The 15,598-nt window shown below is 51.1% G+C and overlaps 1 protein-coding gene across 1 annotated transcript in view; it reads right to left on the minus strand.

Annotated features, from left to right (window-relative positions):
* Nucleotides 1–15,598, minus strand: part of LOXL2 (lysyl oxidase like 2) — a 102,057-nt gene that overhangs the window by 11,872 nt on the left and 74,587 nt on the right. Inside the window, exons 8-10 of the mRNA XM_060013567.1 lie at nt 8,818–8,985; nt 6,898–7,063; nt 1,823–2,066 (exon numbers count right to left, since the gene is read on the minus strand). Of these exons, the coding sequence (XP_059869550.1) occupies nt 1,823–2,066; nt 6,898–7,063; nt 8,818–8,985 (578 nt within the window). The remainder of the gene's footprint in view (nt 1–1,822; nt 2,067–6,897; nt 7,064–8,817; nt 8,986–15,598) is intronic.

Genomic DNA, 15,598 nt, shown 5'->3' on the forward strand with positions numbered 1-15,598 from the left:
GCCGCAACTAGAGAAAGCCCATGTGCAGCAACGAAGACCCAACGCAGCCCAAAATAAATAAATTAAATAAATTATTTTAAAAAAGCTGTATAATGAAAATGCATATAGTGAGGTACAATATGTATCGAAAACAATCCACGTGTAAGTGGACCCGTGCAGTTCAAACCCGTGTTGTTCAAGGGTCAACTATAAAGGAATATCAGCTCCCCTGAGTCCTACCATACTCCTTTTATTTATTTATTTATTTGGCTGTGCCTGGTCTTAGTTGTGGCGTCCGGGATCTTTAGTTGTGACATGCATGTGGGATCTTCCCCGACCAGGGATTGAACCCGGGCCCCCAGCATTGGGAGCACAGAGTCTTGGCTACTGGACCACCAGGGAAGCCCTCCACAGTCCTTTCTTTTGAAATGGGTTAAACAACTCTATCCCCAAACAGATTCGAATGTGACTAGGCCATAAGTTATGACATGAAAAAGCCGCACAACACAGATTTCTGATGAAGATTGGGCGGAGGTACCAGGCAGAACGCAGGCTTGGGAGTCAGAGAGGCCCCGAGTCGGGGTCCCTGCTCCACGACTTCACCTGGGGCTAGTCCCATGAACGCAGAGCCGCCGTTTCCAGACTCAGGAAAACGAGGGTCCCCTGCTCTGGCACTTAGAAGGGGCTCAGTAGATGTTAGTTCATACGTCCCTAACTGTGATCACATCTTAGAGCTGGAAGGATGCCTGGTGGTCAGCCAGACCGGGGCCTCTCAGACTGCTGTGCACACAGTCCCCTGGTGACCTGTTAACACGCAGATTCTGCTGTGAGTCAGCCAAGGACACTGGATTCAGCACTGACTGCAGAGGCTGCCAGCCCGCCGGCCCCGCTCTGAGAAGCAGGGACCTGGTGCACAAGCTCCTGATTCTGAGCACAGAGACCACACTCCCCGTGCCCAAGTCTGTGGCCCCTCACGGTGGGGGGCGGGGCGTGGCTGCCGGGTTGAATGGCAGGGGTCTCCCTCCCTTCATTTTCAAAACTGTACTCACTCTGCTCCCTCTACCTGCCCAGCTCAGGTCTGAGCAGGAAAATGAGAACCATTACTGGCAGCCGGTTCAGGATGAGGGTAGGAATCAAGGCAAAGGGACAGAAAGAAGGGGGAAGGCAGGGAGATGAACAGGGAGGCTTCTGTTGGCTCCAGCTAGGGCTGGCTCTGGGATTGCACTCTGTTCTTGTCCACGATTTACAGAGCACTGGGAACAGAGCCACAGACTGAGGGCTGGAAGGGGTATTAGCAGTCCCGGCTGACGTGGCCCAGCTGGCCTGAAATCATGCAACTGGTTAGAGGCACAGCTGGGTCGAGAGACCATGCCTCATGACTCCTGGCCTAGAACTCCTGTCTCCACACCCACCGCCTTCGTAGAGATGTTTAAAACTTATACTGGTACTTAAAGTACACTCCTAAACGAATTCAGAATCCAACAACTGCAAAACCCCAAGCACCCTGCAGAGCGCGAACTTGCTGTGGACACACTTGAAAACTGTCGACTGAGGGTCAATGGAGGGGCACGGGGTTCTCAAAACAAAGTTTGTCTCCAAACGGTAGAGACTTTGGAGCCGAGAGAGAGCGGACTCGGGGAAGAGGAGGTGGGCCAGGGCCCCCCGGGAAGAGAGAATGGCATCTGCAAATGTGGGAGGCCAGGGAGCCATCCCTCCACCTGGGGAGAACCCCACCCCCGGGACCGTGTGGCCTCTCGGCTCTCCCTAAGTGACCCTGTGATTCTGAACCCCATCTGGGTGCCTCGGGCTGGCGCAGCCTATGGCGCTGGCAGGGAGGGTTCACCTGTGGCAGTCATGCCAGATCCACGCGTGGCGGCCGTTCTTGGGTCGGAAGTCAGACTGGCCATTGTTGTGGATCTGGGAGGAGAAGCGCAAGAGCCGCCGGTAGCCCGTGGTGGGGTTGGTGTTGGCGGCCGAGGCCGCGAGGCAGTTCTCCTCCATGGCGCACTGAAGCATGAACATGGGCCGGTCCTCCAGGTAGGTGCTCTGCTGCACGATCTCTGCGTTGAGGACCAGGTCGGGGGCAGCTGGGAAGGCAGACACAGGATTCAGACAAGGTCAGAGACCCCTCACCCCTTCCTGAGTAGGTTCCGTCTGATTCCTGAGCTGGCACTAGCCTCCATCCCTGCTCGAGCCTCACTGTCTAGAACTGGCTCCTGGTGTCCCCCCTCCAGGTCACCTTCCTTGTGGATCGCTGCCCCCAATTCCTCTCCCCCTTCTCTGAGAGTCCTCCTGGATGCCTCTGCAGATCCCAGTGCATGTACGCAAAATATGGACAGTTGTTCAACGTGGGTAATGGGTGCACGAGGCTTCGTTATATTATCTTCTCTCCTTTTGAGTGGCTTGAGATTTTCCATAATAAAAAGCCTTACAAAAACAATGAAATGGTGCTATGCAGAGAGGGAACACTCTTAATACCTGGGTCTGATTCTTCTGGGAATGATACAAATGTATTTTCCACCATGTGTAATACTGTATGTAGATTTATAGTCTGCTAATACTGTTTCCCTTAAAACAGAACTTGACATATTCCTTTGTTAATAAATATCCATTACCACATCCATTTCACGGCTCCATAATATTTATTCATAACCCTATCCCGTACTTTTAGACACAAGGGTTGCCTGAAACCTTCCAGTTAAAGATGAAGCTGTGATAAACATCCTGTAGCAAATCTGTGTATGTAACTTTATTTCTTTAGAACATATTTCTATAAATGAACCTGCTGGGGGGCAGGGTTGCATACTTTCCAGGCTCTGATGTATATCAGGTTCTACCAGTTTCCACTCGCACTCGTTGCTCTACATGAGAGTTCTCCCCCAGGTACCTCTTTTAAAACAAGCTTGGGGACTTCCCTGGTGGCGCAATGGTTAAGAATCCACCTGCCAATGCAGGGGACACGGGTTTGATCCCTGGTCTGGGAAGATCCCACACACCGCAGAGCAACTAAGCCCGTGTGCCACAACTACTGAGCCTGAGCTCTAGAGCCTGCGAGCCACAACTACTGAGACGGTGCGCCACAACTACTGAAGCCCGCGCGCCTAGAGCCCGTGCTCCGCAACAAGAGAAGCCACTGCAATGAGAAGCCCACGCACCGCAACGAACAGTAGCTGCCGCTCGCCGCGACTAGAGAAAGCCCGCGTGCAGCAACGAAGACCCAATGCAGCCAAAAATAATTTAATTAATTAAAAAACAAAACAAAACAAGCCTGACTTACTCAATTAGTGCGTTGCACATAGCAGGTGTTACAAAAAAAAATCACCAATGGCTATAATCTATGTTTGCTAAACAATTGTATTAGAAGGATTAGCTTCTTTACCAAAGGATTAACTGAATTTTTCCTTTAAAAGTGAGACTGTATTGACCAAAGGATTAACTGTAAGTTTCCCTTTAAAAGTGAGATTGCATTGAACATTTCTATGTACTTCAGTTCACAAAAATGTTGTATGTGAACCATTTACAGGACCCATCCATCTTTTATTTCCTGACAGGTTGCTTGTAAATTTCTGAAGTGGGTGTCATCTGTGAGCTTGGCTGCGCTCAAGTTCACCAATGCCCGGACCACTCCTCGCTTGTCTGCATCTCCTTCCCATGGTCCCCAGGCTGCACGTGGAGCCCAGTAGATTCTCAGTGATGGGGCCCCGCCGCCTCTAGAGAGCAAACCTACCTGCAGGGACTGGGTGTGGAACTGCAAGGGAGTGAAAGGGCACTCAAATGGGATGAGGGGTAGGGAGGCTCCCATCTGCTGAGAACGATTTCCTCTTGGAGGGCACAGACTGGGATGCAGCATTGCGGGCCCTGTGTCCTGGGCACACCTTTTTTTTTTTTTTTTTGCGGTACGCGGGCCTCTCCCTGTTGTGGCCTCTCCCGTTGCGGAGCACAGGCTCCGGACGCGCAGGCTCAGCGGCCATGGCTCACAGGCCCAGCCGCTCTGCGGCATGTGGGATCTTCACGGACCGGGGCACGAACCCGTGTCCCCTGCATCGGCAGGCGGACTCTCAACCACTGCACCACCAGGGAAGCCCGACACCTTTTCTGAGGGTGTTGTGGTCTCTTATTCATTGTCTGCACACTAGTCAGTACTCACTGGACAGCCCCTCAGCTTCCCTCTGAGCTGGGCAGAGGGGTCTCCACCGGCCCCTCCTCTTTCCGAGAGGAGGCCGGCCCTCCCTCCAGCTCAGGAGTCTTAAGGTAACATGGTCTAACTTAGCGGGTAGCTGGCTTTCAGCACCTGCCATGGAATGGGGCCTTGACCTCCCTAACGCCCAAAACATCCCCCAGAAGCTCACCCGAGGCGCGCGCTCATCCACCCGTCTATCAAGTATTACAGCGAGCACTGCGCTCGCCTCTCTGGACAGTGCTAACAAGGAAGATCTTAGATGATGGCAGCAGAGACAGACAGAGCACATATTAATTACTTCATTATAATTGTGACCAGAGCTCGAAGGAGAAATACGCGGCGTTTTGGGAATTATAGCAGGGGACCCAATATGGGGAGGGGTCAGGAAAGACTTCCTTGGAGGCCGTTGCATTTTAGTTGTTCCATGGAGGATGAGCAGAGGTTAGAGGGAACTGCTCTAAGACGCTAATCTCAGTAGCACATGCCAGGCCCCTGAGGCACGAAGGAGGACCAAGGCCTGCGTGTACTGAGGAGGGGTGGGCAGGGAAGGCGGCTTGATTGAGGCTGGACAACACGTGCCTGTGCAAGACCCTGCGTTCACTTAAGTCGGTGGGAAAGCTTGGACGGGGCTGGAACATGAGGCAGCACAAGCGGGGGACAAGCACTGACCCTGGCTTCAGGGAAGGGAAGCAATGGGAGGTCCCAGGGAGGAGCCTCTGTGGCAACACGGTGTACAGGATGGACAGTGGGATGCAAGAAGGTAAAGGGAGTTGAGAAACTCTGGAAAGGTAAAAATCCAGATGGCTCAACTCTGGGGGGTATGATGAGGAAGACAGAGTGATATCAGGGAGAACTTCCAGGTTTAGGCTGTAGTTGCTTGGATGAGAAAAAGTAATTACAAAGGGTTGCCTGAAGAATATACTTTCTCTTTCTGAATAAAGTATTAAGCCAGATCAGTGTTCCTGGCCCCAATAACTTTTGCCCCTCTGCAGACTCTGACTGATACCTTCAGTCCAAGCTGAGGGGTTCTCTGAGCAATAGCCCCATGAAAGTCAATTTTTGCCTGCCGTGAGGATGTGGCGGGCATTGTTGATCTCATAACTCTCAGTCTCATAATGAGAAGTTCCTTTTGATCTCAGTATCTAGAATAGTGGACTTCTCTTTGACTCATGGGTTTGTTTCTATTGCATACTGTGAATTATATTAATGACCAGGTTTCCCTCTTCCCTTTGGCTGCTAGGAAGCTCACTGTATAATTACAATAGTAAATGTATATGAGTCTATAGCAGTAAATGTATAGGACTGTATAGTACATATTTTTTATTAACCTCTCTCGGCACCATTTTGAGCCACTACCTTTTTGCCAATACCTACTTTTTTAAAAATCTGCTTTAATCTTATGCTACCTTGAATTTTATTTAGGTTTACATTATCTTAATTTCCTTTTGGAAAAAATGATATATTATAAACATAAATAAATCATTAAGCTAAGAAAAGTCTCCTGATGAGGGTGAGACCCCTTTGCTTGGATGCTCTCCCCTTGGAGGGCTGGTAAGGGTGGTCACTTCACTCTCTCCTCTCAGACAGGATGCGACAGCTTATGACGTCTGCCCAGAGAAGCTCGCACTGGAGTTGAGAGTCCTGCCTTACAAGGGTTAGGAGATGTTGAGTGGGTCTAACAGGGGTTGATGGGAGAAGTGACTGAGTTCAAGTTTCATCTTCTCCCTAGTTCTCCGTGATGGTTAACAACAGTGCATCACTGTTTCTTAAGTGCTTGCATTTGTTGTCACAACAACAATCTAATTTCCAGTTTCTAGGAAAAGCAACAAAGACTGTGGATGACAGCCGTTAACTAACTTTGCCAAGATCAGCTAATAGTGGCAGGCAGGGTCTGGTCTGGAGTTCTCTGGCCAGACTCCAGGCCTCTCCTACCTCCCAGATTCACAAGGGAATCATATGATAAGGCAAGGACGGGGGGGATCCAGAGAATAACATGCCTGCAGCGCTGTCAATGGGTCCTCTCAGCATGGAAGGGAACATACTGAGATGGTCATTCTGAATCCTGGCTGGGGTGGGGGAGGGGTGGGGGAGGAGTGGGATGGGCTTCCCTTCTACATTGTCAAGGTCTCTAGGATTCCCAGGGAGTCACCAGGAGGCTGAATCACCCCCAGGGTGTGAAAACAGGCAGGAAATGATCTTTCTTTTTCTTTTGGCCACACCGCACACAGCATGTGGGATCTTAGTTCCCTGACCAGGGATCGAACCCGTGCCCCTTGCATTGGGAGCATGGAGTCTTAACCACTGAACCGCCAGGGAAGTCCTAGGAAATTATGTGTGGAGCAGGGCGGAAGGAAGGAAGCTGACACTCATCGAGCACTTAGCGTGTGCTTCACCTGTTAACCCAGAAGCATGTTCCCCAGAAGAACAAGTTCTTAGTCACTAAATTCGCCTAAGGCCACTTAAATAATCTACAATGACCCGGCCTTTGAACCCAAGGCTCCCAGACTCCCAAGTCCTCCCTCCTGCCTTCCTCTCCACTGTCATCGGGCAAGATTCCAGGGTGCGGGTAGTTCCTCTTGACCCCGACTCTTCCACTTAACACGAATCCATCTCTGCTTTCCTCTTTTGCTCGGCTCATAACAGATGCCTCAGAGCCTTGCAAGGAATCATCAGTGAGACTCTGATCCCCTACTGGAGCCTGGCAGGGAGGGTGGGCTATGACACCCAGGAGCTCTCACTTTCTGAGCAGGCAACTCCAGCCCCGTGCTGTACCCCGCCCTCGGGGCAGGCCACGTCCTCTCCATCGTGGCGGCAGTGCGCCAGGGACAGCTCCGTTCCTGAGCACTTCACTCCGCTCATGACCACCTTGTTGGCGTTGATATTTCCGTGCCAATACCAGGTCTCCTGGATGAATCAACAACAACAACAAAATGGGCGGTACGTCACCTAGAATTGTCATTTTCCCATATTCTATCAAATTTCAGCCTCACAAAAGTCCCAAGCCTTTACGATCCCATTATTCAGTGGAGACAGCCAAGGCACAAAGAGTCACTTACCCAAGTCATGCAGGCTGTTGGTGGCGGTGCGAGTGAGACCCTCACACTGGATTCTGCTCCTCCCCCCTTCTGGAAAGCACGGCTAAGGGTCTGTTCAATGCTGTGTATCAGGAATGGCAGCTCATGCTGCCCACTCCCTCTCCCTGAGCCCGGGGCAGACATTACTAATCAATCACAGCACTCTCCTCTAAGCCTGACTGTGCTCTCAGAATCCTTCTCAACACAGCTCCAGGAATACACTACCAATTGATCAGAATTGGCAGGAGAGAAGAAATCTATTCACATACGTCAATAGTTCCACGTTCATAAATCTCATTGGTTCTGTTTCTCTAAAGAACCTGACTACACACCCTTATCCTCTAGAGAGAAAACTGGGGCCTCAGGAAGGGATAGGGCTTGCAATCAGGGGCAGATTTGGGACTGATATCAGGGGCAGGCCCGTTCACAGCCTCAGCTGTGAGGCCCAGGTGTCTTAGGAACGAGCCGACGGGGAACAAAAACAGTTGGACAGCCACTCTGTTGTAATGGGCACTGTTTTTCGACTCTCCTTGAAGAACCGGAGAGCACCCTAGCTTGTCATAAGCAGTATTAGCAGAAACATTACATGGCCCTGCGAAGCCAGGCTCCCAGAGGGCCCTGGGTACCAGAGGCCTGCCCCTTCTGGATGCCCAGCACCTGCCCTGGGCCCTGGGCAGCCCCCAGCAGGCAGTCAGGCTCAGCAAGGCTGCCCGAGTTCTCCCACGTCCCTTCCTAAGAAACCCCTTTCCCGAGCAGGCCACCTGGGCACAGAGGCTGAAATCAGGGTTAGCAAAGCAGGATGGGGGAGCTTCAGACATTTTCTTGTTCTGGGAGAAGCTGAAGGAGAGTGTTTAGAGCCAGGATATTGAGGACCTGGGACTCTTCATTCCATGTCACGGGGAGGCATAGAAGGGTGGCCGCTTTGCCCCAGATCACTGTGCAGCCGGCTGGTAGGGCTCCGGTTGGGAACAGACCCGGGGCCTCCTGGCTCCTGCTTCTCCGGCCCCCAGCCTCTTTCTGACAATGTTCTCCCATAGGATAGGGTCCAGAAAGCAATGATTTTGTCTTTCTTCTGACAGGGGGCAGGAGCTTAACTGCCCTCAGCTGAGTCCCTCTCTTTAAGGAAGGGCCGGTGGGGAGGAGGGTGCAGTGGCTGTGAAAGGGCCCTGGACAAGGCTTGGGGATTTACCAGCCAACCAAGGAGAGGATGCCTGGACGTCGACACCGTGGGGAAGCATGTTCTGGGTGAGCTAAGGCGTCTGGGGTGTTGGGCTGGGCGGTCTTCACTGCCCCACAGGACTGAGTGGCTTCTGTCTGCAAAAGGCACATCGGGATGGCCCGGGAGGAGCCCTTGGCATAGTGTGAATCCCGGCACACAGAGCTGAGACCGTGAAACCAGAGTCCAGAGAGCACATGACCCACCCAAGGACTCAGGACTGTGGAGAGCAGCGTGGGAGCCGGGATAAGGCTCTTCCTCTGAGTCCATGGCTCTCTGTCTCCTGGGGCTCATGGAAGATGGGGACTGACGAGAGATGGGCAGGATCAGACTGGATGGAGGGTTCAAGGCCCTCAAGGATTTCTCACCTGGAAGGCGTTGCTGGCAAACCCCAGGCCCAGCTGCCGGCAGACCACCATGGCCTCCACGATGCCCCAGTTCTCGCCGCACACTGTCCCCCACACGAGGGACCCGTTCCTCTCCACCAGCACCTCCACTCGGCCCTCATAGGGGTTTCGGCCCCCGTTCAGGCGCAGCTGTGGAGAGAAAGGGAGGCAAGATCGCCACGAGGGGAAGGCAGGCTGATGCCCCTCCGTACTGCCCTCAGTCCCCATTTCCCCAAGGCAGGGGGTCCTGCCTGCGACACAGATCCCGCAGCATCGCTGAGAGCCTACTGTGTGCCGCAGGCATCGTGCCCAGCATGGTCTTCTGTATTCGGCCCCCCTCCCCCACCGCACCGCAGGCATCCTGGGGCCCTAGAAGCCTGTGCAGCTGGGGAGGCCCACGGATCCCTCTGAACAGCACAGCAGAATCTGCTTCTGCTGCCCATGTGCCCACCAGGGGGGCTGCTCTTAGATCAGACACTTGGAAGGTTGCCGCCAGAGGCCTTAAAACGGTAGAATCCCCTGACTCTTTCCTGGACCCTTTTCTCCTCGCCACACCTCCTGCCCCCGGGTTCCAGATCCTGAGGCCATCTCCTCCCACGGCGTCCCCCGCTGTCCTCCCCCGCAGAACTCTCTTCTGAGACCCATACAGCCAGCTGCCTGTCCCACCGGGCACCTCGGAGACCCCAGATCTAACTTGTCCTCTTTTCTCTCTCCACCTAAAGCTGTGCTCTACCTCCCCCTCGTTCCCTATTTCAGCTAAAGCCACTACCGTCTGTCCCAGGGGCAGCACACCGTGTAGCGTGAAAGCAGGCATCACAATAGGTAAATGATAGGACACAGCTGTGTGCCCATAGAACCCTATATACACAAATAGGCAGAGGGATGGGTTTGGACTGCAAGCTGCAGTTTGCCGATCCCGAACCTATTCCGTTAGACAAGCCAGAAACCTGGGTGCAATCCTCAGCATCGCCTTCTCCCTCATCCCCCCACATCCCGTCAGAATCTTCCTCCGTAGATTTTATCTCCCAAGTCTCTCTCTGACATGCCCTCCTCCCTCCAGCTCCATCCATCCTTACCCTCTCGTCCCAGGCACCATCACCTCTCACCTGAACCAGCCCTCCCCACCTCCTGTTGCCTCTCCTCTTGCCTTCACTGACCCATTCTCCACGCGGAGGCCAGAGTGACGTTTGAAAAACACCCAAGCGCATTCCTCCCCTAGAACACGTCCATGGTTTCCCATTGCTCCACTACTCCCCTCTGCATCTTAATCACGTGTCTCTCTCCTCCCTGTTCTCCGACCTCCAAGGGCACGGCCTTCTTTCAGTTTCCATGGCTACCTAACTTTCTTGACCATGTCACACCGTAAGTCTCATTTCACACTGAAGCCTATTATATACAGAAGCCCTTTGGCCTGGCTGGTCCCACTCATCTTTCCAATCCTAGACCCAAGGGCGCTTCCCTCCGGTGGGGGTCAGTGCCCACTTACACAGTCTATCACTCCCTCTACATCTCCTTCCTAGCATTCTTGACAATTATAGTCAAGCTAATTCACAATTTAACGTCTGTCTCCTCTGCTAGATTTTAAGTGCCAAAGAGCAGAGCTGTATTTGTCTGGTTTACTGGACGATCAATAACTAAGACAGCACCTCCCACATGTTAGGTATATGCCAAGACTATTTTTGGAATGGATGAATACACGATCAGTCTTACGGAGTGAAAGCGTGGACCAACTTAAGTGAGCCCAAGCAGGGAGATCTGGAATTTGGGGAAGGGTTCTGAAACTGTAGCCTTTCATCCAGATACCTTACCCTGCTTTCCTTTATGCTTCTAACAATTCATTCCTTTGAGATAAGGTATAACACTTCCAGGAATCCTCAACTGTTTGTTTACCCGTCCTTAGCAACGGCACGACACCTCAGTCACAGGTCTCACAGGTCGTAATTCTTACGGACTTGGGGGCTGGGAGGGTCACCGAGGTCAGCCGACAGACAGACAAGCCGAGGGCAGACATGATACTCGATCTACCTGCCACGGTTGTTGAGCGGATGCATAAATGAGGTAGTTCATGTAAAGTGCTCAAACAGGGCCTGGCACCAAGTGAGTGCCAAGAACTATCAGACATCCTCACAGCAATGATCATCGTTAGGGTGGGAGTCCCAGCAGAAAGCAAGCCTCTCTTCAGGGGAGCTAGAAGAGGTCAGAGCAGGCAGGAAGGGGGCTGGCCTTCGGGAGGCAGACATTTGTCTTCCTGGGTAGCTCTGGGCTGAAGGAAACCCCGATGAAGCTGGACACTGGACACTGGATATGCATTGTACATCAGCCATGACTAACACATCTTTGGATCTATGTAAAAACACAAACAGATGATGGGAAGAGCCATCAAGAAAGTCCTAGAAGAAGGGCTTCCCTGGTGGCGCAGCGGTTGAGGGTCCGCCTGCCGATGCAGGGGACACGGGTTCGTGCCCCGGTCCGGGAAGATCCCACATGCCGCGGAGCGGCTGGGCCCGTGAGCCATGGCCGCTGAGCCTGCGCGCCCGGAGGCTGTGCTCCGCAACGGGAGAGGCCACAACAGTGAGAGGCCCGCATTAAAAAAAAAAAAAAAAAGGAAGTCCTAGAAGGGCCTGAAGTTCAGCAGGGGGCAAGTCACCCAGCTCCAACATGCAGGGGAAGGCCAGCAGCCCTTGGGCAGGGTGCGCCTTCAACCCATCCGGGATATCTCTAGAGGTAATTTCAAGCCATCCCCTCTGCTTATTTGAGTCCTAATACAGGCCTGTATTGTACCATATACTTCCTTTATGTGCTAACTGAACTCTGCCAGTAATGCTGGCACCTTCTGAGAGATGAAATGAATTGTGCGTAGTTCACAGGATCCATTCATTCATCCGGTATTTATTGAGCGTTTACTATATGACAGGCCCAGTGCTTAGTGCTGGGAAATTCACAGGCAGACTTTCAGAGCGCTTATCGTGTCTCTAGAGGCCCTGTGCAAGCCCTTTATGGACATTCGGTCCTCACAGCACCCCTAGGAGGCAGCAGTACCATGTCATCCAAATTTCACAGATAAGAAAGGAGAGTCTCAGATACAGTGTCTCTTAACCATCATGCTAGACCACCTCCAAACCATGCACGTAAGCCCCCTTCTCCAGGGGTGCCTTTGTCCCAAAGCAGGGACCACCAAGCCAGAACTGGGGACCGACTCACAGTCAGGACGGAGAATGGAGCACTGCTGCTGGGAGGTTGGGGCTCTGAAGCCTGGGCTTATGTTCTGAGGCTTTTCCTGTCCACTGGGGTCAGACTGAGCCCTGAGGTTTAGGATACTCACTAAGGCACCCAATTTTGTGCCTTGTGCAAACCATCTCCGGTCGCCTCTGAGTCGCTACAGCCTTGGCAAGGAGCGGTCTGCCAGCCCCCCACGCGTGTCCCCTCTCCCCACCCGCCTGGCGCCCTGAGTCTCCGGCCTCCTGGCCCGAGGACACTCTGTGTCCTGGATAGACAGACAGTGGGGACTGTGATGGCGACTGCAGGCCTCTCCTCTCGGCCTCAGGCTGAGCCCTCTAACAGCTTGTGTCCTGATTGAGGAGCCTTGAGCCTCCCTTCTCTTTGGGAGGTCCAAGTCCTTTCCCCTTTCCCTCGGTGTGCTTTCTAGAATCTCACCGCCGAGCCTGGTGACGCTGCAGGCCGGCACATGGATGCACCCTGGGGAGGTGGAGGCCGTGAGTGAGGACCCCTCCCGTGGGCCAGGTTGGCACTGAAGTTCGGAACGCCAGTGGGCAGTGATGATTAAAAGCAGAATGACGATCGGTTCAAGATGTCGGAGTAGAAGGACGTGCTCTCACTCCCTCTCGTGAGAGCACCGGAATCACAACTAACTGCTGAACAATCATCGACAGGAAGACACTGGAACTCACCAAAAAAGATACCCCATATCCAAAGACAAAGGAGAAGCCACAGTGAGATGGTAGGAGGGGCACAATCACAATAAAATCAAATCCCATAACTGCTGGGTGGGTGACTCACAAACTGGAGAACAATTCCACAGAAGTCCACCCACTGGAGTGAAGGTTCTGAGCCCAATGTCAGGCTTCCCAACCCGGGCGTCCGGCAATGGGAGGAGGAATTCCTAGGGATTCAGACTTCAAAGTCTAGTGGGACTTGATTGCAGGACTTTGACAGGACTGGGGGAAACAGAGACTTCACTCTTGGAGGGCACACACAAAGCAGTGTGTGCATCGGGACCCAGGGGAAGGAGCAGTGACCCCATAGGAGACTGAACCAGACCTACCTGCTAGTGTTGGAGGGTCTCCTACAGAGGCGGTGTCGGGGGGCGGGGTGGCTGTGTCTCACTCTGAGGACAAGGACACTGCCAGCAGAAGATTTGGGAAGTACTCCTTGGCGTGAGTCCTCCCAGAGTCCACCATTAGCCCCACCAAAGAGCTGTGTAGGCTCCAGTGTTGGGTCACCTCAGGCCAAACAACCAACAGGGAGGGAACCCAGCGCCACCCATTAGCAGACAAGTGGATTAAAGTTTTACTGAGCTCTGCCCACCACAGCAACAGCCAGCTCTACCCACCACCAGTCCCTCCCATCAGGAAACTTGCACAAGCCTCTTAGACAGCCTCATCCACCAGACGGCAGACAGTAGAAACAAGAACTACAATCCTGCAGCCTGTGGAACAAAAACCACATTCACAGAAAGACAGACAAGATGAAAAGGCAGAGGGCTATGTACCAGATGAAGGAACAAGATAAAACCCCAGAAAAACAACTAAATGAAGCGGAGACAGGAAACCTTACAGAAAAAGAATTCAGAATAATGGTAGTGAAGATGATCCAGGACCTTGGAAAAAGAATGGAGGCAAAGATCGAGAAGATGCAAGAAATGTTTAACAAAGAACTAGAAGAATTATAAAACAAACAAACAGAGATGAACAATACAATAACAAATGAAAAATACACTAGAAGGAATCAACAGTAGAATAACTGAGGCAGAAGAACGGGTAAGTGACCTGGAGACAGAATGGTGGAATTCACTGCCGCGGAACAGAATTAAAAAAAAGAAATGAAGACAGCCTAAGAGACCTCTGGGACAACACTAAACACAATGACATTCACATTATAGGGGTCCCAGAAGGAGAAGAGAGAGAGAAAGGACCCGAGAAAATATTTGAAGAGATTATAGCCGAAAACTTCCCTACATTGGGAAAGGAAATAGCCACCCAAGTCCAGGAAGCACAGAGAGTCCCAGGCAGGATAAACCCAAGGAGAAACACGCCGAGACACATAGTAATCAAATTGACAGAAATTAAAGACAAAGAAAAATTATTGAAAGCAACAAGGGAAAAACAACAAATAACATACAAGGGAACTTCCTTAAGGTTAACAGCTAATTTCTCAGCAGAAACTCTACAAGCCATAAGGGAGTGGCATGATATATTTAAAGTGATGAAAGGGAAGAATCTATAACCAAGATTACTCTACCCCACAAGGATCTCATTTAGATTCGACGGAGAAATCAAAAGCTTTACAGACAAGAAAAAGCTAAGAGAATTAAGCACCACCAAACGAGCTCTTCAACAAATCAAAAGGAACTTCACTAAGTGGGAAACACAAGAGAAGAAAAGGACCTACAAAAACAAACCCACTGAGCCTGCGCGTCTGGAGCCTGTGCTCCGCAACGGGGGAGGCCGCAGTAGTGAGAGGCCCGCGCACCGCGATGAAGAGTGGCCCCCACTTGCCGCAACTGGAGAAAGCCCTCGCACGGAAATGAAGACCCAACACAGCCATAAATAAATAATTGTTATGGGTTTGCTTTTTTTTTTTTAATTTTAAGGAAATGGTAATAGGAACATACATATCGATAATTACCTTAAACATGAAAGGATTCAATGCTCCAACCAAAAGACACAGGCTCGCTCAATGGATACAAGAACAAGACCCATCTATGTGCTGTCTACTGAAGAGACCCACTTCAGACCTAGGGACACATAGAGTCTGAAAGTGAGGGGATGGAAGAAGACATTCTTTGCAAATGGTAATCAAAAGAAAGCTGGAGCAGCAATACTCATATCAGTTAAAATAGACTTTAAAATAAAGAATGTTACAAGAGACAAGGAAGGACACTACACAGATCAAGGGATCAAGCCAAGAAGAAGATATAACAATTATAAATATATATGCGCCCAACATAGGAGCACCTCAGTACATAAGGCAACTGCTAACAGCTCTAAAAGAGGAAATCAACAGTAACACAATAATCGTGGGGACTTTAACACCTCACTTACACCAATGGACAGATCATCCAAACAGAAAATTAATAAGGAAACACAAGCTTTAAATGACACAATAAACCAGACAGATTTAATTGATATTTATAGGACATTCCATCCAAAAACAGCAGATTACACTTTCTTCAAAAGTGTGCACAGAACATTCTCCAGGATAGATCACATCTTGGGTCACAAATCAAGCCTCAGTAAATTTAAGAAAACTGAAATCATATCAAGCATCTTTTCTGACCACAACGCTTTGAGATTAGAAATCAATTACAGGGAAAAAAAAAGGTAAAATACACAAACACATGGAGGCTAAACAATACGTTACTAAATAACCAAGAGATCACTGAAGAAATCAAAGAGGAAATCAAAAAATACCTAGAGACAAATGACAATGAAAACAGGACTATCCAAAACCTATGGGATGCAGCAAAAGCAGTTCTAAGAGGGAAGTTTATAGCTATACAAGCCTACCTCAAGAAACAAGAAAA

Source organism: Delphinus delphis, chromosome 6 (assembly GCF_949987515.2).
Source record: "Delphinus delphis chromosome 6, mDelDel1.2, whole genome shotgun sequence".
Classification (NCBI taxonomy): Eukaryota; Metazoa; Chordata; class Mammalia; order Artiodactyla; family Delphinidae; genus Delphinus; species Delphinus delphis.